The 25499-nt window shown below is 37.6% G+C and overlaps 1 protein-coding gene across 2 annotated transcripts in view; it reads left to right on the forward strand.

Moving 5' to 3' along the window:
• The window catches only part of znf804b (zinc finger protein 804B), a 161946-nt gene that overhangs the window by 38451 nt on the left and 97996 nt on the right, over positions 1 to 25499 (forward strand). The window contains exon 1 of one of the 2 annotated variants that reach the window (XM_055210155.2): positions 13497 to 14224. The exons of the other annotated variant lie outside the window; for it this stretch is intronic. Within the exon in view, the coding sequence (XP_055066130.2) occupies positions 14111 to 14224 (114 nt within the window). The 5' untranslated portion in view covers positions 13497 to 14110. Of the gene's footprint in view, positions 1 to 13496; positions 14225 to 25499 lie in introns of those variants that run through there. 2 annotated transcript variants of the gene reach the window in all.

Here is a 25499-nt window from a genome sequence, read left to right on the forward strand (position 1 = left end):
GAAATTAAACAGGTGTTCCTAATAACCCTTTAGGTAAGTGTATATACATATACACACATATACATATACATATTTTTTATTTGATGATGCAGTTTTGGACCCATTAGCTGGATTTTATCTGCCCCCAAATTTGAACCATTTATTTCTTTCATTCGAGAACCAGCCTGATTTCACAGTTGTATGTATTTTACAAGCTGGCTAATTCATATGAATTTTTACTAAGTGAATCGCAAAATAAATGCCTTGCTCAAGGGCACCTAAGTCGCTAGATGTGAAAATTAGCCCCGCAATCTTTGGGTTACAAGCCTGGCACTCCAACCATCAGGCCATGACTGCTATCCTTATTGGCAATGATGTTCTCCAATAGTCAGCACACCAGAATTGAATTGGATTGAGACAAAAAGGCAGATAGGTGTTTAAAGAAATGCTTACAAGTGGTCACAGATGTGGGCACGACTAACATCTGATTGCTCCCGCTGGAAATAAACGTGTGATGTTTATACTTATTCAAGTAGATGTGAGGTAGTGAGGAGAAACAACAGAGCAGACACTATCAGACAAGACTTCAGATGCACAGTTAATCTAGCCAATATGAAACAATAAATTCTGCCCACACCAGTGACCTCCAAAAACACGCTTCTAGGTTTCAATATTAAGTATTACAAACTTACCGACATAATCTGAATCTGAAACTAAAAATGCTTCAGTGCTTGTGGGTGGAATTTGGCACAAACTGTATAAAAAATCCCAGAGGAGGGAGTCAGAGACAGGATGTATAATTATCACTTTAACAGCAGCTCTGTTCTGTTTTATTTCTCTTTTATTGAGTAATTGGTCAAACAAGACAAAGATTTCCATTATTTTTTCCCTGGAAGGGCTACACCACAACAGTAGCCTGAAGTTTCATCCTCAATATGAGTAATTTGGATGAAGAAGATGGTTAAATTAGCCGTGACAAATCCATTTAATAATCAAATAGGTAGAATGAAAGGGGAATTATTCAAAACCCACTTATTTCAATTACTCAGCTTGCATTGCTAAATGCTACTGTACTAATTCCTTCTCATTAGACTAATTATTTTTTCTGTTTTACATCTCTCTCACTCTCTTTCATTTTCTCTTGTACTTTATGTTGTATATCTGTGTCACTGTTCTCATTTCCACCCGCATATAAGGGTAATTGCAGATTTTGAGTGTTTTAACCCTGTGTCATCTCTTTGTGATCTTGTTAGGACTGACCAGAAGGTTATGATTGGTGATGCAATACATGGTTTAGAATAGCAAAAAATGTTGCCTAATTGTACATTTATTTATATATTAGGTTACATGCTTCAAGTCTGTTTAGGATGCAATTTTATATTTTAAGCGTAACTGAGCTCCAGTAGTTCAGTGTAGAGTACTGCATTAACATTGCATTAGCACCATTCTTCATGTTTCCTCTTTTTCTCTGTCTTATTATTCAAAACACAATTAATAGCATCATCAACAGTAAATGTACCTTATCTACCCCATGCTTGGTGCTCTGCTTGGGACTCTGAGAGTTTGCAGCTGTGTGTCCAGATGGGATACTGTTCCTAATGGACAACTGTAATGATTCCACTTCAATCTCTCTTGAGTCTCAGAATTCTCATAATCATGATAACGGCCCTGAGGGTATTAAACTACTCGGCCCTTTTTGTTGAACAAGCCATTCATAATGTAAAATATACTAATTTCTGCAAAACCGCAGAAAGGATTTTTCTCCAGTAATGATATTTGGTCATTCATGCACCACTATTTCTCAGAGAGCCCTATTGAACTTCATTTTAGAAATCTAAAATATGCTCTTACAAAATTACCAATATAACAAAACCAGTTTTAAATGGATGCTGAAATAAAAATTTTGCAAATGATACTAGCACTATAATTTTACTTAAATTGCCAATAGTATGAAACGATGTGTGCCATAATGCATATAAATTCATAGAAGATATGAAAAAGAGAATAGGAGAAAGAGATAGGAGGCGGTAACTGCATTATAGATGAGCCTCTGTCACTTTGCAGAAATGGTGCATTGTGGGTAAGTGCGAATAAGGGTTGACATTTACTTTCACGTCATATCACCTCCTGTCCCATTAGGCCTCATTGCTCATCTTCTAATGTTAATAAATCTTAACACCCTTTCCACACCCTTCCTAACACATAAATACTGTAAAACACAACATCACATCTACATACACAACATTTACCACACACAAACTCATACTTTCATTCATTACATTGGCATAACTCTTTCTGTATGACAAGAAAATGTGCACACATGCTCTGATCCTGTACTACAGTAGCAATCCCATCTTGACAAGTGCCATAGACAATTGAATGTGTAGCAGTGTATCATTGCAGCCAAGGTATAGAAAAGATGTGTCATGTTAAGCTTGCCTTGCACACACACATCCTCTTATGTGTTCAAACCTCAGCCAAGCAGTGTTGTTACTGAATTACGGTACTCAAATAGCACATTGTGTTTGTGCTGTGTTAGTTGGTGTTATAGAGTTAATCTGTCTCATTTCCCACCCTTTGTTAAAAATGTGCTCTACAAAAGCTTTTCGTTTTTCATGTCACCTATTCGCTATGATTATTGTACAAAAATCACTTGGAATAGCTTGTTCCTAATGCTTTTCAAAACGGTTTTGATAATAAAGCAGCTTTTTTCAGTTTTTTATGGATGTAATCACACATTTTTACCTCTTGTCTCTTTACAGAGCTATATGTTATTTATTTAATCATAAAGAATCGCTCAGAATCACTCTGCAAAAATAAATAAATAAATAAATAAATAAATAAAAGACGTTCCTGTGTTCCTGTAGCACAAATGGTGGTGCATTGCATTAGCAGTGCAAAAGGTCATGGGTTTGATCTCCAGGTAACACGCATGCTGTTAAAATGTTTATCTTGTAATGCACTGCTTTGGATCGGATCAAAATGCTGCAAAAAGAATTTTCAAACATTTCCCATAAAAAATAAAACACACTCACTAGTCATTTTACAGTGATGTCTGTAATGTGTTTTACTAACCTCAGATATTTTTATTTATTTAATAAGTTTCTGGGATTGTATTTTGTTTACAGTACTAGAAAAATTATGAATCAATGACGTTGTGTTTTTGTATAGCTAATAATGCAATTTTATGTATGATTTTGGTAACACTTTACTTGAAGGGGTGTTCATAATACTGACATGTGACACCTTCATAATTAGAGATTTTATGTACATTTATGACAACTGTTATTAAGTGTCATTTGTTCAATTTGTTCATTTTTAATTCAAAGATGACATTCTTTGAATGTCTTTGTTTTAACAACTTGACATAAACCAATACATCATAACGTGTCATAAACATGACATAGCAGAATAATTATCAAACTTAAGAAACTACCTAGTTTTGAACATTACATTAAACTGTCATTTAAATGTCATGTCAAAGTGTTAATACTATGTCAAATAATTTTAAATACCTTAAAGCAACACTAAAGAGTTTTTGCTCTTTGCTCCCCCCTACAGGTTGGAAGCGGAATTGTCCATTACCACTGTCATAAATAATTTAGCCTACTGCAGCAATGCTAGCTCTGATTGGATTGTAGGTCTGTCGTAAAGGAAGTTGCAAGTCAAACTACAGGACCACGACCCAACGGTTGGAAACTTCTTTAGTGTGGTTTTAGAGGATAGAGGGCTGCAAAGTGAATGTGAAAGTACCGTTCACCCTGTTTCGAGTGGATGAATGACTGAAACTTTTTGGAAACGTTATTTCAAGGTAAAAAAAACTCTTTGGTGTTGCTTTAACAAAATGCAACAGACACATCAAAAGATTATAATTAACTTTATGTGTGTGCACAATACATAAAAAATTGACAACCAACAGAACTTGTTCTTCCTTACACAGAGGGTTCTGAAATTTTCTGACATAGAAGAAAAAACTAAACTTTTAATTAATTTAATTAATGTAATGTAATTAACTGTTTTTCCAGCGATATGGACCCAACACTGCATGGCTTAACCCATTATTGTAGTGTTTTTATTTAATTTTAGGTGAATCGGTCTCCAAATGCGTTAAAATAGAATTTAATCAATTTTAATTATAATTATTATTGGATGATTTTTTATTTATTAAACACATTGAGGAAGCTTAAAAAACATTATGAACTGAAGAATATTCATGATATTCATGTTATAAATCTATTTGACAAAGAATTAACACCTATGACATTTTAACGACAAATTATATTTGTACCACTGTAGTTGAGGTCAAGAAAAATATTTGTGATGCTGTTATAAAACTATTTCACAGAGTATTAACACTTAATGACATTTTAATGCTAAATTTAATTTATATCACTGGTAAAAAGTGGTCAGTTATGCTGTCTTGGTAATGTCAAGTTGTCTTGTCATGAAAAGTTATGTTGTAATGGTTAATGTTAAGTTGTCATAACAAAGACATCTCAAACAATGCATCTTTGCATTAAAATGACATAATTGAATGAATGACACTTAATGCCAGTTGTCATAAACGTGCATAAATTCTCCTTCATGTTCATGGCACGTGTCATGTAATGATTATGAAGCCGTCATGTCAGTCTTATGAACACCGCTTCAAGTAATGTGTTACCACGATGTTTAAGTAACTATTAACTTTTTGAATAGCTATTATAAGCTCTAATTATAACTTGGAGTTACATAAGTAATATGTTTCAATTATGAAGAGTCCATGCTTTAATCCAGATTTAAATTTAGTTCCAGCAATAATAATTAAAGCAATAATTATTCTTCTGAATTAGGTGGTGGAAATCATAATAATGGCCTGGGGACTTCACTTCAGAATCTCCCCAAATTCTGATTAGACAGGAACTCCGGCAATCATTGGAGCTCATTATCTGTGGAGGCAGGGGGCGTAATGATATAGCCGAGCCACTTTATTCTGAGAAATCAGAGAACATGTAGGCATGAAAAGATTAGAAAAGATTAAAAGATAATAGAGTTCCTCTTCAGTATAAATCAGCTTTAATTTAGATAGACTATAACTTTAACTTGCAGTTTCACTCTTCTATCACTAATTCATATTAAGAAACTATTTTAAATGACATTGTTAGTCTTGTCTCATCCAACCAGAACAGCACAAACTCCAATGCCCCCCTTACAGAGGATTCCTGCCAAACTGCACTCAGGAGGACGTCCTGGAGACTAATTGTGGCTGTAATAATCTTTGGCAGTAATTCATTAGTTATGTGCTTTATATCTAGTGTAAACCCGGAGCCAAGCAGACCTTCCCAATGTGAGAACGGTGATTTTACTGTAATGTGATTTGATCACTGCACATATCGTTCATCTTAGATAGTTATCTTTGAGCTACACCTTTGGTCCATGAAGACACAACTGAACAAAGAACAACTTCATGCTAATCTGATGAAAAAATTAAAAACCCAATGGAATGGAAAATTCAATGACAGTCAGTATGACCTGCAATGCAATTATGTATTTAGACTCACAGTAATTGCGAGATAAATGTGCTTTGAATGCTGAAATTATGCTACGGGCACCTCTGCCTGGTGATTTGTAATAGCAGCATATAATGGGAAGATCCTTTGAACTTGCTCCTAGCCTTCACTACATCTTAGACGATTTTTCTGATTGATCGGCTGTCAAGTATCAAGTGGTTTTAGTATTCTTAGAAACAACCACACACACACATACCTGCAACTAAACATTTTACCTTGAGAAAAATGTAGGGTTTGAGAGTATACACTTGCATCTTGTGCTTATATATTTTTTATATTTATATGTTCATTTTATATGTCGATATTTGTTGTATATTCTTCTTGCTGTTTCTGTTTGATCTTAGGCTTTGAATTAAAATCAGTTCTGTTCCCCTTCGGCTTTAAAAGCAACATGCACTTTAGCTGGCATGGACTCTTTGTGCCATAATCTGCTGATTCATATTGTCCCAGTTTGATTTGAAAATGCTCCAAAGGGCATCTTGCACCTTTCAAAGAGTGCAATAAAACATGAGATTTTGTATAAAGGACAGAACCTGGCAAATATCACACATTTTTGTGTTTGATTTGTAATAGAAATAGTGCAAAACATAATTACAGAAATCTTCCAATTTCATCTAAAATCCTTTATGCATCCATCCTGCATGGCAGTTGTTTGTGTTGTTTGCAGAGAGAGTTTAAGGGACAGCCGAAACACTCATTAATCATGAATCATAACCTAACGTGGTATTATTCCTCACAGCACATAAATAATATATTTTCAGGATCAGGCAATATGGCCCTCTGGATAGCATCCAAAGTTTTCATATGCAGGCCTCCATTGTGTCTGGAATTGACAAGGGATGAGAAACTTCCTCTGACTGGGTACTTTTGAATGTTTTGGAGCAATAGGTCAGAGGAACACATGGAAATGCAAACACAGGCATTGATGTCATGTGGGCAGGGAGTTCTTTATTTTTAAGGAACTGTAAAGTGCAGCAGCCACATGCTGTAACCCTCATGCACACACCATGCTCGGCAAACATGCTTAGATGACCCTCTGCTGTTCTCCTGCGTAGGTGTGTATGTACTGTAATATATGCAAATATATTGTTGTATTTTAATCAAACCAATTAAGATTTCACACCTCTGCACTGAATTCCCAGATTAGATCTGTCACTGATTTTGTGCCAAGATCTGCAGACGCTTTATCCTTTCATGCATTGCATTTGGTATATTCATTTGATCAGCCTATGCATTGCCAGAATCAAAGCATCATGTACCTGTTTTTCTTGATCCGTTGAGTCACATGACCAGATGAACCGCAAAAGATTTATGTCCATTTTCTAATGATTACATTATGAACTTCACAGTCTTACACCTCACCTCAAATTATATATTGTTTCTATTCAGAGAGTGTTTTTACCTTGATTGTTATTTTCTTCATGACATCTTACTATATTTTAAGTCTCAAACACAGTCTTTACTGAAATTGTTATTTCTTTAATAAACATACACTGAGTTTAATAAAATTATGCTTAAATTGTTTGTTATAGTAAGTGACATCTGATATGAATGTTTACATTAAAATAAATAATTTATGTCTATATATATATATATATATATATATATATATATATATATATATATATATATATATATATATATATATATATATATATATATATATATATAATATACACACACACTGTATATAGACATACATTATTAGTTGTAACACGGACTGTTTACATTGTTTCACAAGGTTGAGCTTTTTGTTTTTCTGGTATTAATTTTTCCATTCACTCCACCCCCTCCCTTCTGGGTTTTTCTAAAGCCACGCCCCCAAAACACATGAACGCGCGACGCCGACTGGCTCTGCTGGGAGAAGCATTTACCTGAGATGAGTGGAGAGGAAGGAGCGCGGTGCATGTAGTAACATCATGTCACAATCACATGTAATAATACACCTAATTTATCACTATGAATATAAACAAATAGGATGGCTTTTAGTACTCACTATTAAGCTAGCATATCCATACTGGTAGGTTTAAAGTTTAAAATATATTTTGTTTGTATCGGTAAACGAGCTAGTTATATTTATAAGACAAAGCTAAAAACAGATTGCATTGATACAAGTTTTTTTATTACCATCAGTTACACTGTGATGAAGGTGAATTTCGTGAAAGATTCATATAAGGTGTTTTGCATGGAAGAGTTTCCGTGATGAAAGCATTGTTGACTCTGATGAGGACTACACTCCGGAGACAATACCGCTACCGCATCGTCGACACAGGGAAAAGCCACGCGATATTTACTCTCATTTCATTTCTTTGTTTATTCCTTTTTTTGCCTTGTTTGCCTTCGCTGACTGAATATGCAGGTACTGTGAGTTCTGAATGCACTTTCTCTGCCATACTTTTGCTCTTTCTAGAGTGCCTCGTGCACGTTCAAATCAATCGGGTGTGCGCATGTGTGGGCAGATCCCGTAGCAACAGGGGTGGTGCCATGGTCGCGAGAGAGAGTGATAGGCGCACAAGCCAAGTCTACAGTCGTGCACTTCTGTCACATTTGGTGAAATTGTCCAAGAATGGTAAGCAATAGAAACAAACTCCAAATGGTAATTTGTAGCAGAGATGTGTGTGTTGCTTGTGTTAAAATAATAATTTTTTGAATGATTGAGTCAAAACCAAAAAGCGTTAGATTGTGCCCAGCAATGAAGCCATGGTTAAAAGTTTCCAGAATATTTAACATGACTTTTATACAGTATAACAAAGCGCTTCAGGGAAAAAGTTAAAATCTATTTGAAGTTAACAAATCAAGCCCCGTAACAGAAAGGGGTCTGTTGTTGATGAAACACATGCATTTGTGAATACACTTGTGAATCAGCTTCTTACAGTATGTGGTCCTTTGGAAATAAGGGCAAACCAACTGTGTTATTTATAAGTGATTATGAAAGCAGGAGATTTTTAAAGTATGCTACTTCTCATACTCTTAGAGATTAGAAAAGGCCAGAATTAAAATATATAATGCTTGTTCTCTTACACAGTCTTGATAAAAGACTTTGCATGGGTGTAAGAAAGGTCTGCTGTATTCTGACCTCCACTTTATGTATTTTTACTGAGTGTCACTGGGTCGGCAATAAACACACACATGCACAGATTCTCTCACACACGTTCTCACACACAACCTTATTGGATGTATAACCGGAGGTTGTCTCTCACACAGAAGTGGTTTTCTGTAATGAAATTCCCAGTCAGAGTCAGGGCACATAAAGCCATCCGGAAATAAATTCACCCACTTGAATCCCAGCCTTTCATCTGAAGCTTCACTCTTGTGTGTTTGTGTGTGTGCATCTGTGCGTGTGTTTTGTTTAATTATTGCGAGGACGCTGTGAGGACACTTTTACAAAGTGAGGACATATAGGCCCGTCCTCACTTTGTTTTTACTTTAATTACCTCCAATGGCTGTATAAGCTTTTCTCTAATCGGGCTTTCACAGTGGCATTTTAATTCGAAACAGGGCACAGTTCGCATAAAAAACTTGGAATGTGAAAGCTGTATTGCGGAGCCTGGAGCACTGGGATACCTAACCCAAGACTACCTGAAGGAGGAGGTCTGAGCTCGGTTGCAATGAAACTGTAACACGTTTAGCGTAATTGTGAAAGCACCTCGGACTCGGTGCGCACTCGTCCAGGAAGCAAAGTAACCTGCGCATGTGTGTTGTTAGGCAATGGCGTCGATCATTCGTTTCAACAAAACAGGATCACCATGACAACTGCTGAATTCCGCATTCCAAAGCACATATGCGCAGCTGTCGACATCTCTGCTGTGCATGATAACACAAAAATATTAAAAACGAAAAAATAAATATTAAAAACAAAAAAATATGCTGAGTCGGGTTGTGTTTTACATTCTCTTGTACGTGCGTGTTGGTGATAACTTGAGATTAATGCAAGTAAACTTGGGTTTGATAGAATTAAGTGAGTGTGAAACCAGACCGATGCTGCAAGGGAAGAAGTTTTAGAGAGGACCTCAGATTGATGACAAAATGAAAGGGAGTGAGAAAAAAATGTTCCCTGAATGCACACATAGTTTGCTCTCTATCGCCCCCTATGACCTTACAACATTCACTGCTCCTATATATATAGTCGATGCAATATCTCTCAAGACTGCTTTTAGTTTTTTTTTAGGTAAGTGTGAGTGCGTGTGTGACCTGATTTTGAGGGTGTCTGTAAGTCTGTTGATGATAGATTGTCTCTCTTGATGTTTGCGTTGCTGAATTCAGCATTGTAAGAGTTATTAGATTGCACACAAGATTTATGTACCTACTTAAAATGATGTACAACAGACATTAAAGGAGTAGTTCACCCCAAAAATGGAAATGTTGTTACCATTTTTTCACTCATGTGTCATTTCAAACCTATTCTTTTTTTATTGCTGTAGGCAAAATGTCGAAGCTGCTTCATACAAAAATAGGGATTCTAATTTCTTCCGTAAAGCTATAAAAAGACACCAAAATAGTATCATAATATAGTACACGTGACTAAAGCGCTGGTCATTTCCTCACACAAAGCATTTGAATGGGATTTTCACGCACAACCATTTCTAGGGTTTACAAAGAATGATGTGAAAAGGGAAAACATCCAGTATGCGGCAGTCCTGTGGACGAAAATCCTTTGTTGATGCTAGAGGTCAGAGGAGAATGGGCCGACTGATTCAAGCTGATGGAACAGCAACTTTGACTGAAATAACCACTCGTTACAACTGAGGTATGCAGCAAAGCATTTGTAAAGCCACAACACGCACAACCTTGAGGCGGATGGGCTACAACAGCAGAAGACCCCACTGGGTACCACTCATCTCCACTACAAATAGGATAAAGAGGCTACAATTTGCACAAGCTCACCAAAATTGTACAGTTGAAGACTGGAAAAATGTTGCCTGGTCTGATGAGTCTCGACTTCTGTTGAGACATTCAGATGGTAGAGTCAGAATTTGGCGTAAACAGAATGAGAACATGGATCCATCATGCCTTGTTACCACTGTGCAGGCTGCTGGTGGTGGTGTTATGGTGTGGGGGATGTTTTCTTGGCACACTTTAGGCCTTTAGTGCCAATTGGGCATGTTTAAATGCCACGGCCTACATGAGCATTGTTTCTGAACATGTCCATCCCTTTATGACCACCATGTACCCATCCTCTGATGGCTACTTCCAGCAGGATAATGCACCATGTCACAAAGCTCAAATAATTTCAAATCGTTTTTTTTCACTGTACTAAAATGGCCCCCATAGTCACCAGATCTCAACCCAATAGAGCATCTTTGGGAAGTGGTGGAACGGGAGCTTCGTGTCCTGGATGTGCATCCCACAAATCTCCATCAACTGCAAGATGTTATCCTATCAATATGGGCCAACATTTCTAAAGAATGCTTTCAGCACCTTGTTGAATCAATACCATGTAGAATTAAGGCAGTTCTGAAGACGAAAAAGGGTCAAACACAGTATTAGTATGGTGTTCCTAATAATCCTTTAGGTGAGTGTATATTATGGAAATGGTATATATTCACTATGTTTATAAAGTAACTAAAATATGTCAACGTAGTCAAGCTTTCATTGCAGTTTTGCTGTCTTTCTCTCTTACACTATCAGTATGAACAGCCAGTAAATTTTGTATGCTGTAATTGTGCAGAAATCCTAGCAATAAATTTCTCTTACATTTACATTTAGATTGCAGAATATTTCATTTCTCTATATCTCCACAGACTGGGGAGTTTCCAGTCATTGCTTTGGTGTGTTTGAATCTAAATATATGTAATATATGGTTGCGACCCCTTCACCCTTTATATTTGAGTGTATGTGTGCGTATGTGTTGGTAATGTACTGTATTATGACATCCTAGCACATGAAAGTTACTGAAGGAAAATGGGCCAAAAAAGTTTAATATTTCATAATATCATCAGGATATATGAAAAAGAGAATAAGTGAGAGAGGGAGAGAGCAGACAGAGTGAAGAGGTTTAGAGTGGATGTGTGTATGCGTATGACTGAGTGAAAACTCAGCAGGGGCAAAACTAGGAAAGATTTGATACCCAGTAACTCAGGAATGCAATTCATACAGCCTTTTTTCTTTTAAATTGCTTGATGGCTCGGGCATCTTTTCATAATAGCAAATGGTTTTGCATCCACTCTTTTTGAAATATACACAAAAGAATTTGTACCCTGGAGATAATGGCAAATCAGCAGTTCAGAGTACTCCAAAAGCACAGTGACTCCGGCTGCTACTCCGGTGCATAATGGTAACACATCACGGTTTTATATATTCACACAAAGGAATAGCTCTGTTAAGTCCTGAGTGAAATCACAGTTTAATTTGTTTGCATTGTTTAATTTGTACAGTTCTGGTTAAATGTGCCAGAGACTACTAACACAAAGGTACGAGTCTGTTTTCAGAAGACAAAAGACTAATGTTCCCTAGAAATAAAGAAAAGGTGACAGTCACACACAGTAATGGATTTTAGGGTAGTCTAAAGATACAATATTGTAAAATACAATAATTGTTAAATACTCTTGTGAATTTTATTTTTATTACATTTACATCAAGGGATAAAGCTACCCAGTCTCACAAAGTTTTATGATATAGTCACGTATTTTTTTAATTCTTTTTTCGTGCTATTATCACAAATTTTCGTGTTTTTCCGGGATCGTATAACGAATTCCTGTTTTCGTGTGATTACCACGTATTGATTACTCAACTGCTTTTTCCTATTTTTAAACCATTGTCGCTTTGGTTAGGGTTAGATTTGGTGCTTGCATTAGGATGTCACTTTATATATTGGTTCATACTATTTTTTCTGATTTCTTTTTTGTATGTCACCTGGGTTAGAGTTGGGTTTGGTTAGGGATGTCATTTTATCTAAATCATCTAACCCCAAACCGAAGCAACAATGGGAAGAAAATAGGACAAAACAGTTGAGCAACCAATACGTGATAATCACACAAAAACAGGAATTCGTTATACGATCACGAAAAAACACGAAAATTTGTGATAATAGCACGAAAAAAGAATAAAAAAAAGTAACTATATAACGAAATTTCGGCTTTCGTGGTCAACACGTAACTTCCGGTAAACTCCGCTAAGAATAAATAACAACAAAGTCCTTTTAAAGTAGTTTCTTTATATAACAAGCAAAATAGCAACACGTAGATTATCTAGGAAACCAAAACATATTATTTTCGACGAGGTATTTGTTAAAGAGTTCAATTTAGCAACTAGTCAGACCATTAAAAACTGACGTAATGTTTAGACCAGACGCGTATCGCGTCACCGCACGTGCGTCTGATAAAAACCGTCTTTATGAACATATGACATGAGATCGACAATTGTATCCGTACTCCCTTAGACCAAACACAGACAGTGGTAAGTGGTACAAGAAAATGAACAATGAAGTTAATGTATAATGTTAATCTATGTGAAACTTTTAAAGCACTTGCCTCTTAAAAGGAAGCTCATTAAGACCAATTGAACCCATTTTAAGGGAACCTAATGACCAATTATTCTTACTTGATGGTGCAGTCTAGTCTATTGAACTCAAGACGTGCTGACTTGCATCTACACCCCAGCCCCGTGCCAAAACAGTGTTAGTTTTATTGCCCTTAAGTACAATGAGGAGCTGTCTGATTTCAGCACTACAGTCAGCGGACAGCGGCAGTGTCCACGCGGACGGCTTTAGATTTTCTATTACTGTTTCAGTATAACAGTTCATTGAAATGCACTCACATAGACTATATAAAATAAAATACGTTACCCCGTGTGGTGTACAGTAACATTCTCATCATCATTATAGCCTACTGTAAATACTACAAGACTTGCATGAGTGTGAAGGTGTGTTTCCTTATTGCTGGCAAAACTGGCCACGTTCCGTTGAAAGCTTCATTGCACTCTCTGTCAAATCCCTCCGAGGAGAGAGAGAGAGAGAGAGAGAGAGAGAGAGAGAGAGAGAGAAAACCTGTGCCTTACACTCGTTTGGACTCAGCGAAGAGCGCGGACGATTGCGGCGCATGAGAAGCGATTTCGATCCGATTTCAAGTGAGTTGCTCAGGATTCAAGGTAGAGTTGTCATACTTAGAAGAAGACACAAACGCGAGCATTTGTTTTGACGATAACTTTAAACGAGACGGACAGAGACATGACTCAAATTCAAATATGAAAGTATCACATGAATCCTGGAATGTGTGCTTCTACAGGCACACGTGAGGTATTAGATAAGACCATGACCTCGGCTGTTATGATTTTTTGATTTGTGCAAGAAGAAATGTTGAGTGATTATATGTAATGCTAAACAATGATCGCATATCCCGATGTAACATCAGCTGTTTGTGTCTTCAATGTGAACAAAGTGTGGGACAATCCGACTGGCGACGATTAATATAAATACAGGTAGTAATATTTAAAGTATTTCCTCAAATACTAAAGCTTTCTCAGTGGACGTCGCGTTCAGTTCAGCTCCTCTACTGAAGCTATCGCATCTGACTGTCCGTCCATCTGTAAAGTAAGTTGCTCGCCTGCTCGTCCCTGGATCCCGCTCATGGGTGACGCTGGACCGGATGGCGTGCTACTATCTTGTGATCAGCTCCACGCACCTCAGCAATGGACACTACCGGAGCATCAAAGGGGTTTTCCGGGGTCCGCTCTGCAAAAACACCGGAGGCGAATCACCGGTAATGTGCACGTTTCGCACTTCTGTCACTTTTGCTATTTTGTTTTGTACAACGTCACGACTTAGGCTACTCATGTTTCTTCAATTGGTTACATATTTACGTATGCTTTTCTTATGAGTATTTGATTCCGTTTATATTTCTCTAAATGTTTATCTGATCAAGAGTGTGTTTTTATACTTTCATACTTTATTTAAAAATGACTGTGCTAGTGGCCACGACACCTTTGGATGAAGTTGAACAGTTGTTGCATAGGTGAATAAGATTTGATGAGCCTTCAAACGACTTGAATTTTTCAGTATTACAGAGTTAACAATCCGGTCACCAATAAGACTCAGCTGCAAATTGCATGTACATTGCATGACATATTTGTGTCTAAGGGTCATCATGAAGCATGTTTAAAGTGCAAATAGACTGATGACAGATCATGCTCTGCTGAGCTTAAAGGAATATTCCATTTTCTTAAAAGAAAAATCCAGATTATTTACTCACCACCATGTCATCCAAAATGTTGATGTCTTTCTTTGTTCAGTCGAGAAGAAATTATGTTTTTTGAGAAAAACATTGCAGGATTTTTCTCATTTTAATGGACTTTAATAGACACCAACAATTAACTCAACAGGTAACGTTTTTTTCAACGGAGTTTCAAAGGACTATAAACAATCCCAAACGAGGCATAAGTGTCTTATCTAGCAAAACGATTGTCATTTTTGACAAGAAAAATAACAAATATACACTTTTAAAGCATAACTTCTCGTGACAATGTATAATGTATAAATTAATGTATAAATTAATCTCTGATTTGCCATATAGCTTCCTTTGTGTTGAGATGCCCATAGGCAGATCATGCTATGGAGGGCATCATTGCCTCACTGGTCACATCACATTTATATTGTGCTTAACAGTTGTATTGTGCGTAACATTTTTTTTTGTAGTTTTGTGTATTTTTAGTTTTTTGAGGGTAGGGGGTGGCGTAAAATGTGCACCTAATCATAGAATAGGAAAAAAATAATAGAGTTTAAATTCATATTTTTTGTCTGAATCAACAACTTGCCAATATTGGATTATGACTTATAGCTTCTTGAAAATAACGTTTACAATATAGATCAAGTTTAGTTCTTGGTTCTTGTACAGTCTGTTAGAAACAAGAACAAGATGTAACAGGAGACAACAGGTTAAGAAAAAAGGCTGAAAAATGTTTTCGTATTGTCCTGGCTTTTCACTATTGTCTTCTTGGCAAACAGCGTTCTCTCCTCTTCTTTCACGCACTTAGTTTTGGCTCTGCTGTTGCAAATATGTTTGTGTGCATGTCGAAATTTGATCTCCAATACAGGAATTTTCATGTTGAGAAAATGATGTATTCTACTAAGTGTAGTCGAACAGACACACTTTAAATATGCAAACTGACTTGTATTCTTGCACCCTGTAAGTAGTATGAGGGAGTTATATGTGTGTGTGTGTGTGTGTGTGTGTGTGTGTGTGTGTGTGTGTGTGTGTGAGTGTTTGTTTTCCGCTGGACCAGAGCCCCACAGGACGACCAGACATTGCAGGCTGATTGGAATGAGGCTGGGCTCGCTGGTGATGATTTTGATGGGTAATTTCAGAGCAGCTGTTGTGAAAGGTGCATTTGCTCCAGCTTAAATCAGAGTGCCATGTTCGCTCTAACTCAAAGCATGAGGACACACACACTCACATGCGCAATGACTGAAAAATGACTTGGTTATCTCAGCTGTTTTGACTGACAGCCTCCATTGTCTTATATCGCATCCCCATTATTAATCTTATGCATAGTGTTCTGAAAATGCCAGATATGCAATAAATCATTTAGGCGATGCTAAATGTCTTTAACCACGTTCTTGTGTGCTCATATTAATCATGTGGTAAATATACAAAGTTTTGATAGGCTTTTGTTATAACTGCCAATTCTGACTCTGGTGCATTGTGTGAAAAGATAAAGAGCTTTTGAGGCCAACAGCGAGCTGCGTGGGAACCATTCTCATTTAACAGAACAAAGACACACTTTTTATAGTAGTAGGTAAAGCTGTTTGTTATGGAGGAAGTAACATATGTGGTACTGCGATCTCACATTTTTTCCCCCATTCTTCTTTTGTTTTCATTCTGTTTTTGTGTTTGTTTGCCGTGTCGCTTGTTTTAATTATTTTCTCCAGTAGGCTTCACCTACCGGCACAGAAGTAATGCCTGTAGTTTCCTAGTTGAGCACTAGAGGGCACTTCTGCGGTCCAAAGATGTCAAGGTTTTTGTATAAAATGGGTTAATTCTGGCCCTTTCTCCACCTTACTTGCACACACGTAACAGAAATGGTTTGTAAAAATCATTTGATCGGCAAAAACAGGCAAGTCTTCTATCTATAGCATCCTGTGGTTTAGCCCCAAGACAAAAACACAGCCTTACCAAAAAGGTTCTCCATCACTGCACATAACGGTCTCCTGTTTAACTCAGTGAACTGGAATGAGTCCCACAGTACTTATTTAGGATCAGCAGCAGTCAACACCTGTTTGTATGCCCTGCGGTTCACCCAGCACAATTTCTCTTGTGTTATGGGGATGCATTTTTGCTCCATGTAGAGAAGCTCTAACAGATCTTATGTTAAAGCTCACTCAGTATCTAGGTTATTCCCCTTCACTCCACCCAGAATGCTGTGTGGATGTTTGATGTTGAGCGGCGGCAGGGACCCGGTTTGCATTCCTGCCATCTCGTATCGCAATTTAAAACATGCATGCCACTGAAGAGGCATATGTTAATGGCTTTGCCTGCAAGGGAATGAGACAAATACACAATGTGTGTGGAGAAGCAATGAGTTTTAATAAGGTTGAACATTACAGCGATTGCGTGAGGGAAGTGGCTTGTCAATTTGTATTGGGTGCAGTTGAAATGCAGTAAGAGATATTTCTTAAGAATTTTGATAGATGTGTGTGTGTGTTTGTTTTTTGAAATATTGAAATATTATGATTATTTTTTATATATATTTAAGCAGATTGCTTAGTTTTCTAGCAGACAAGTTTTGTTGGTGCCTAGATTTAAATAAACCATTTTTTTGTACCATGCTCCCTATGTATGTAGGTCGACAATTTAATTGTAAAACATGATCAGAATCAAGTATATAATGAACAACTGTGGCCAAAAGTTTTAAGAAAAACACAAATATTAATTTTCACAAAGTCTGCTGCTTCATCTATAATTACATGCATTTCATAAATGTCAAAAGGCTTTTATTCACAATTACATTACGTTTATACAAAGATTCAATATGTGCAGTTTTGACCCTTCACTGTAAAAAATACTTTGCTGCCTTAAAATGTTTTGTTAAATCAACTCAGATTTCATGTCATGTCAAGTCATGTCAACAGAGATGAGTTGTCACAACTTATAAAATATAGTTGAGAAAAGTCAACTTAATTTTAAAAGTTATAACACCTGTACTCACCTGTAGTTAAAACAACTCATCTCTAGTCAAGATAAATAATAGTAAGTTGAAGTGACTTGTAAATCCGAGTTGATTCGACAAAAAGTTTTGGGGCACCAAAGTATTTTTTACAGTGTTCTTTTTCACGACTTTGCGATTTGCCCTGTCATGCTGTCAATCAACACCTGGGCCACATCCTAACTGATGGCAACCCATCATTACATAATCAATGCTTGGAGTTTGTCAGATTTGTGGGTTTTTGTTTGTCCACCCGCCTCTTGAGGATCGACCACAAGTTCTCAATTAGATTACGATCTGGGGAGTTTCCTGACCATGGACCCCAAATTTGGATGTTTGGTTCTCCGAGGCACTTAGTTATCACTTTGCCTTATGACAAAGTGCACCCTCATGCTGGAAAGGCACTGTTCATCACCAAACTGTTCTTGGCTGGTTGGGAGAAGTTGCTCTTGGAGGATGTTTTGTACCATTAAAAAAAACTTTTGGCTATAGCTGTAAATAAATAATGCTGAAGAAATTACCAAATATACAGTATTTACTTTTGATATACAGTACTGAAGTACTGTGGGGCGCTTAATGCAAACATTTACAATCAAAACCAGTAGCGGCAGGTGACTTCTTTTTCAAGGGCGCACGATGCGAAGCTCATCACAACATGTATGTAGCCCGTCATATGTGTGGCTCGTCATTTCAAAATATGTGTTCAGCGCGTCAAGTGAACCTATGTGCATCACACGTGATGTTAAAATACGAGCCTGCTGCAGACGCTTCGAAGGGGTTTATGGTAAAAGAGACCCTCAAGTTTGCCATATACTCACATAATGTTACGTGTAATCAGAGATTAGTGTTAAGTGAGTATTTTGTGAACGTGAGCGTTTCTTTTATCATAAATCTTTTTGACACGTGTGCAGCAGGCACATATTTTGACAAGAGTAATGATGCACATGGTTCACATATTCTGAAATTACGAGCAAAACGCATGACACTCCGAACACATATTTTAAAGAGGAGTAACCTGCCGCTACTGGTCACGACGTTAAAACATAAATAAATAAACAATAAACAACATTCATGTATATATGTATATATATATATATATATATTTAAGCAATATCGCTCGAGTAGGAGTGTGATATAGCTCTATATCATTACGGCTGTGATTAGGCCAGAGGCACGAGGCCGCAGGCCGAGTGCCGGAGGCAATCACAGCCGTGATGATCTAGAGCTATATCACACGACTCCGAGAGCGATATTGCTTTTATACAACAGTTCGACGGCACACGTTTGAAAAACGAAAACTAGAAAACAACAACGGAGTTATTTTAAAAGCCTCTTTGTTTGAGAACTACTTCTTCCGCCACGGATTTGAGGGCGGCCAGAATGACAGGTAAAACTTTCGGCTGCTTTGAAGCTCATAACAACAAAATGGACAGAAAAGCCGTTACTTTATATTACCGTTTCTTGGTCACAAAGTGTAGTTTTAAGATTAGTTCAGTCGAGAATGTATATGTATTATATTTAAATCTGCAGTCGATTAGTAAAGATAGCGCCTGTTTGACATTTGCTTAGTGAGATTCGGTACGAATGAGAACCAAAGCATGAGCGGACATCAGTGTTCACTCGCCCCGCTGACCACCGCCCTCTCTGGGCTACATTTCTGAAAGAGATACCCCGGCTCTCATGTTGGCCTTGTTTGTTTATGATCGTCAAAATGAGATCAAATCAGCAGTATTTGGTGTCATGATCAAACTATTACTTGTTTTTTAATTCATATTTAGTGTCTTTTGTGTTGTTATTGTTTTGGCGCGAGGTAAAAGTTAATAAAACTATACTTGTATTACGTTACTATTGCTTTCTCATTTATTCTTAACGCGATACGAGCACTCGATTATTATTATTAAACTTTGTTCTTGTCAGTACTATACAAAACGTTTTTTTATAAGAGTCAGAGAGATGTTTTTGCATGCTGCTTATAAATATACCAGTGGCGATATCTCATAACATGTTTTAATAGTCACGTCACGATAAGGTAAATGATCAATGTCCACATTTAAAAGCTGCGGTGCTTACCTGCTGTTTCACGGTGTTTTCGCGTTCTGATAAGAAATATAGCTCCAGAAAAAAAAGAGTGTTTATATTCCTCTTTCCAAGTGTTAAGCGTCCACACGATGTGACAAGACATTTCTCCCATTAACTTTAACGTAACATCCAAGAGCGCTGATCTTTGACTAATAACTTCCGATTGGGGATTCAGACTGATTTATGAGCTAGTAAACTAATGAGACACACGGAGAGTGATTCAAACAGCGCGTCTGTGTTTTTCCATTCAGAGATGAGCCTGCTTAGGACCTCCATTCACTAGGTGGCGGAATAATACGAAAGGTGAAGCGGTTACAGTGCTGTTATCAGCACAATATCGTATGGCTCTTAGCCAATCAGATTCGAAAACCAGAAAGAACTGTTGTATATATATATATATATATATATATATATATATATATATATATATATATATATATATATATATATATATATATATATATATATATATATATATATATATGTTTATTACACATGAATGTTGTTGTACTTAACCTCTTTCTGCTGGAGTAGCAGGAAGCCGATGTGAGAAATCATCAGATGCTGTTTTTACACTATCTAGCCAGATGACCTTTAATAACCTTATGGTCAGAAAATGTTGTATTGTTTCAAAAAAAAAAAAAACAATGGGTTTTTAGTTAGAAAGGATTTTCCATTGCTTGTCTGCATTCCAACATGATTATAATTTCTGCTTGTTGTTCCTAGTGCTAAAATATAACTTTTTTTGAACAGCTGCTAGTCAACTTATAAGACAGCTTAATGTGCTTGAAAGTGGCCAAGTAATGTATTATTGAGCTAGAACTTTTATTTTGATATTCGACCAAAAAAATAAAATAAAAATACAGTAAATAAAGAAGTAGGAGCAGGTGTTGCCAGAGTTCTGGCCTCCAGCGCTCAGGGCTGTTGTGTGGAGGTACACACACTTCATCTCCAGACACTTTCCCTTTAATGCACAACAGAAAGGTTTTGTTTGCTTCTCTCATTTTTACAAAACATCTGGTCTGTCTAAAGAACTGCAAAACCTTCCTCTTCATTAAATGTTTAGATTGCACTTGTGCAACACTCACTCTAAAAATGGCTGGGTTATTTTTGAGCCATTACACAACAACAGTGTATGAAAAAGGAACTTTTTTCCTTTACGTTTTTTCCCATACAGGCAACAACATTGTGTAAATGAGTGTAAATGAATGGACTTTATGTAAATGGACCCCAGTCAGTTCTTAGGCAGCAGTAGTCATCAGGTATGTGCTTAAGTTGTTTTACATGTTAATGTTTTTATTTGTTCTCTCCGTGTCTCTTTCAAAGGTTTATTAATGATTATGGTAGTTGCGATACCGTTGTACTTAGCTCAGCTCTTTTTCAGCAGGGTTAGGCTCTGTTTTGCAGCTCTAATGGAGTGTAGCAGACATTGTTTAAAATTCAGCTCCAGGCTTGGCCACGGTCGTCCTCAGCATTTGCCTGTCTGAATCTCTTTGTGTTGAGGTCCTGACGTTAACATGGACAAGGAACACTAATCACACAGGAACGGTTAATGATTCACTCCCTCTTTTTGGCTTACTGTGCGGAAAAATATAAACACAGGAAAACCCAAGAATTCACGTATAACGGGCCGATGCACCTGTTCTCTTTAACACATTTGGGGGTCAATTCTGTGGCACTGATTAATAAATGAGCCTGATCAACTCATTAAACGCTTTATGAGAGCCTAATTCATCAAAGAGGTCATCTTACATTGACAGGCACACACCAGAAAAGACTAGCGGTCTCCTGGACCTCAAGGGACAGGGATTAGCTTAAACCAGGACTAGGCCTTAGTGTAATTAGGAAATATAACTAGTTTGAACAAACATGCCTTACTAAAAAGACAACTTGTGTGCATTTTGAGGCAAAACAAAGGGCACTGCTGTATTTTAAGATACACTCACCTAAATGATTATTAGGAACACCATACTATTACTGTGTTTGAACTCCTTTCGCCTTCAGAGGTGCCTTGATTCTACGTGCCATTGATTCAACAAGGTGCTGAAAGCATTCTTTAGAAATGTTGGCACATATTAATAGGATAGCATTTGTGGGATGCACATCCAGGGCACAAAGCTCCCGTTTCACCACATCCCAAAGATGCTCTATTGGGTTGAGATCTGGTGACTGTGGGGGCCATTTTAGTACAGTAAACTCATTGTCATGTTCAAGGAACCAATTTTGAAATTATTCGAGCTTTGTGACATGGTGCATTATCCTGCTGGAAGTAGCCATCAGAGAATGGGTACATGGTGGTCATAAAGGGATGGACATGGTCAGAAACAATGCTCATGTAGGCCGTGGCATTTAAACGATGCCCAATTGGCACTAAGGGGCCTAAAGTGTGCCAAGATAACATCCCCCACACCATTACACCACCACCACCACCAGCCTGCACAGTGGCAACAAGGCATGATGGATCCGTGTTCTCATTCTGTTTACGCCAAATTCTGACTCTACCATCTGAATGTCTCAACAGAAATCAAGATCAGACCAGGCAACATTTTTCCAGTCTTCAACTGTCCAATTTTGGTGAGCTTGTGCAAATTTTAGCCTCTTTTTCCTATTTGTAGTGGAGATGAGGGGTACCCGGTGGGGTCTTCTGCCGTTGTAGCCCATCCGCCTCGAGGTTGTGCGTGTTGTGGCTTCACAAATGCTTTGCTGCATACCTCGGTTGTAACGAGTGGTTATTTCAGTCAAAAGTTGTTCTTCCATCAGCTTGAATCAGTCGGCCCATTCTCCTCTGATCTCTAGCATCAACAAGGCATTTTCGCACACAGGACTGCCGCATACTGGATGTTTTTCCCTTTTCACACCATTCTTTGTAAACCCTAGAAATGGTTGTGCGTGAAAATCCCAGTAACTGAGCAGATTGTGAAATACTCAGACTGGTCCGTCCGGCACCAACAATCATGCCACGCTCAAAATTGCTTAAATCACCTTTCTTTCCTATTCTGACATTCAATTTGTAGTTCAGGAGATTGTCTTGCCCAGGACCACACCCTTAAATGCATTGAAGCAACTGCCATGTGATTGGTTGATTAAATAATTGCATTATTGAGAAATTGAACAGCTGTTCCTAATAATTCTTTAGGTGATTGTATGTCAGTGCAAGTTGTTTTCAGTTTGGACAGCTCTTACATATATTTTAGTCTAGGACTAGTCTAATCCCTGTCTGGGAAACCGCCTCCAAATGTTTTTGCGTTTTACCTGAAAGAAAAAATATCTTGACACACAATAAAGTTGCTACAAAGTGTTCTCTGCAGTGATGCCATAGATGAACCATTTTTTTGCTTCTCCGAAAAAAATTTCATTCAAAAGTTCTTAAAAGCTCCATTTCTCACCTTTTTATAGTCTGTGAAACCTTTATCACAAAGAATCTTTTCTGTGCATGTTAAAAGGTTTTTATAAAACCATACAGCCCGACAAAGACCCTTTCAGGAACTTTTGTAACACAGGAATGTGTAGCATAGGACTAAGTAATAAAAGGCATAATTAAATGTTTAGCAATGGTACTCACTTACTGTAATTATGCAATGAATGAAAAGAAAGGTGATGTGAAATATACAACAAGAATGGCGTGTGTGCGTGCGTGAGAGAGAGAGAGAGAGAGAGAGAGAGAGAGAGAGAGAGCCTCAGGCTGCCAATGCTCAAAATATTTTAGCGTCACACTGTTTTTAGTGAGTTGGGAAAAGACAAAGGGAATGAGAGAACAAGTCTTGCTGGGTGCAAATGACATACTGTATGCATGGTGTGAATGGCTTGAGGATTTTTCTAAGATGTTTGAGAGCAATTCGTCCAGGCACTCAAAGGCCATTCTAATCAGAGGAAATGATTGTTAATGGGTTGTAAGTGTTTCCAAATGTCTCCAGAGGAGAGATTATGGACAGTGAGAAAGAGAGAGAGAGAAAGAAAGAAAGCATTCATATTTATCTCTGAGGTGACTCACTCCCTTTCAAAGAAAATCCTTTCCATGAACTTCTCTTAATGATGGGCTTTATTTGAAGAATGATGATATGCTGATGAAGAAGATAACCAAACACATTCCAGAATATCATTAATTTATTCCAGTCTGTTAGAAAACATTCAGTATGAGAAACTAAGAAAACACCCCACATTATAGAGAAATGTTGGCTTTTGGTCTCTTTTATTTTGTGGGTATGCTTGAAATTGTGTGTTGTTGTTGTTGTTGTGTGTACTGTATGTTTGGGGAGTGACTTCTTTGAAAAGCCTCTCACACTGTTAGTGGGGTGGCTAGTTACTAGTTGTCACAGTGAGTTGCTCTGAATCTGTTGTCATGGGGATAACATTGCCAGAGGTGAAGGTGAAAGTTGTGCGTTTCTTTTGATAGACCAGATTGTTGAGAACAAATTTTGTTAAAAAAAGAATGAGAGAAGAAAAATGTGAAACCCATAGCAAAAAGCACAAATTGGATCTCATTAATATCCCAGTTATCTCTCCTGGACCCCAATGAGATTAAAAGGAGGGTAAATGGATAAGTGTCCTGCTGCTGAGAAAGGGTTTTTTCATTTAAGATAAAGGTGCCAGTCATCTCAAATGTGTCTCCCTTATGCTGCATTCACACCAGCTGCGGTAGAGGCATCAAGCGCGAGTGATTTCAATGTTAAGTCAATGTGAAGCCGCGTTGACGCATGTCTGGAGGTCTCTCGGTGCGAATGAAATGTTTAGCGTGGCCCGGTAGACGCGATTCCAACTTATTTGTGCGTCTAGTTTGTGCGAATGGCGCTAATTAAGCGTTGTCGCGTTAAAAACGTGCCGCGTTAACCAATCAGGAGCTTGCTCTAGTAGTGACGTGATTACAGGAAGCTAGCAGAGTTGCAGAAGCCCTTCCCATGACGCGAATTTCCCGATGACTAAAATTTCATGCGTGTTACGAACCCCTAAGTAAAACCATAAAGAAGGGGTAAACGCAACATAAAGGAAGGACACGTGAAACCAAATTAATGCAAAATATTTATTTAAAAAGGAAACACACATCAAAAGAAACACCCAACCTTTGAAAATTAAGTCCTTAAGTAACAAAAAATAATAAATTTTAAATTACTCCCAATAATAATGTTAATTAAAATACCTGAAACCTCAACCCAAAACAACTAATCAAACTTACAAATAACGAAAGAAGAATAAAAAAAAACTAAACAAGGAAAAAGAGAGATGTTTGCTGGTGAGTGCTCTCCTGGCTATTTCCACCAGCATCCTTAATATAGCCGCCCACAACGAACCCAAGAGAAGGGGAAAAAAATTATCGAATAAAGCGAGTAAACTCGCGTTAGAGGCAGCAAGCACGAGTGATTTACATGTTAAGTCAATGCAATGCGATTAGGCATCCTGCGCACGGGTGCATTGAGCGTTGCGGCGGGAAACGCACGAGTTGAAAAATCTGAACTTCGGTGGATTTCCGCGCCACATTAACCAATCAGGACCTTGCTGTAGTAGTGATGTGATTACAGGAAGCGAGCGGAGTCGCAGAAGCCCCCCTCCCATGATGCGAATTTCCGCATAAATGACTAAAATTTCACGTGCGAATGAAGTGAGTAAACTCAAATGTTCAAGCGTCCAACTATACGCAAATAGCGTGTTTTTGCCGCCTCTATCGCGGCTGGTGTGAATGCACCAGTTTTTAACAGTGTCTCAACGTGTGGTCAGATTTGCCAAGATAAGTCATTAGATTATGAAATTAAATATTTTTGTTCC

The sequence above is a fragment of the Misgurnus anguillicaudatus genome, chromosome 10 (genome assembly GCF_027580225.2).
Source record: "Misgurnus anguillicaudatus chromosome 10, ASM2758022v2, whole genome shotgun sequence".
In the NCBI taxonomy this organism is placed as follows: domain Eukaryota; kingdom Metazoa; phylum Chordata; class Actinopteri; order Cypriniformes; family Cobitidae; genus Misgurnus; species Misgurnus anguillicaudatus.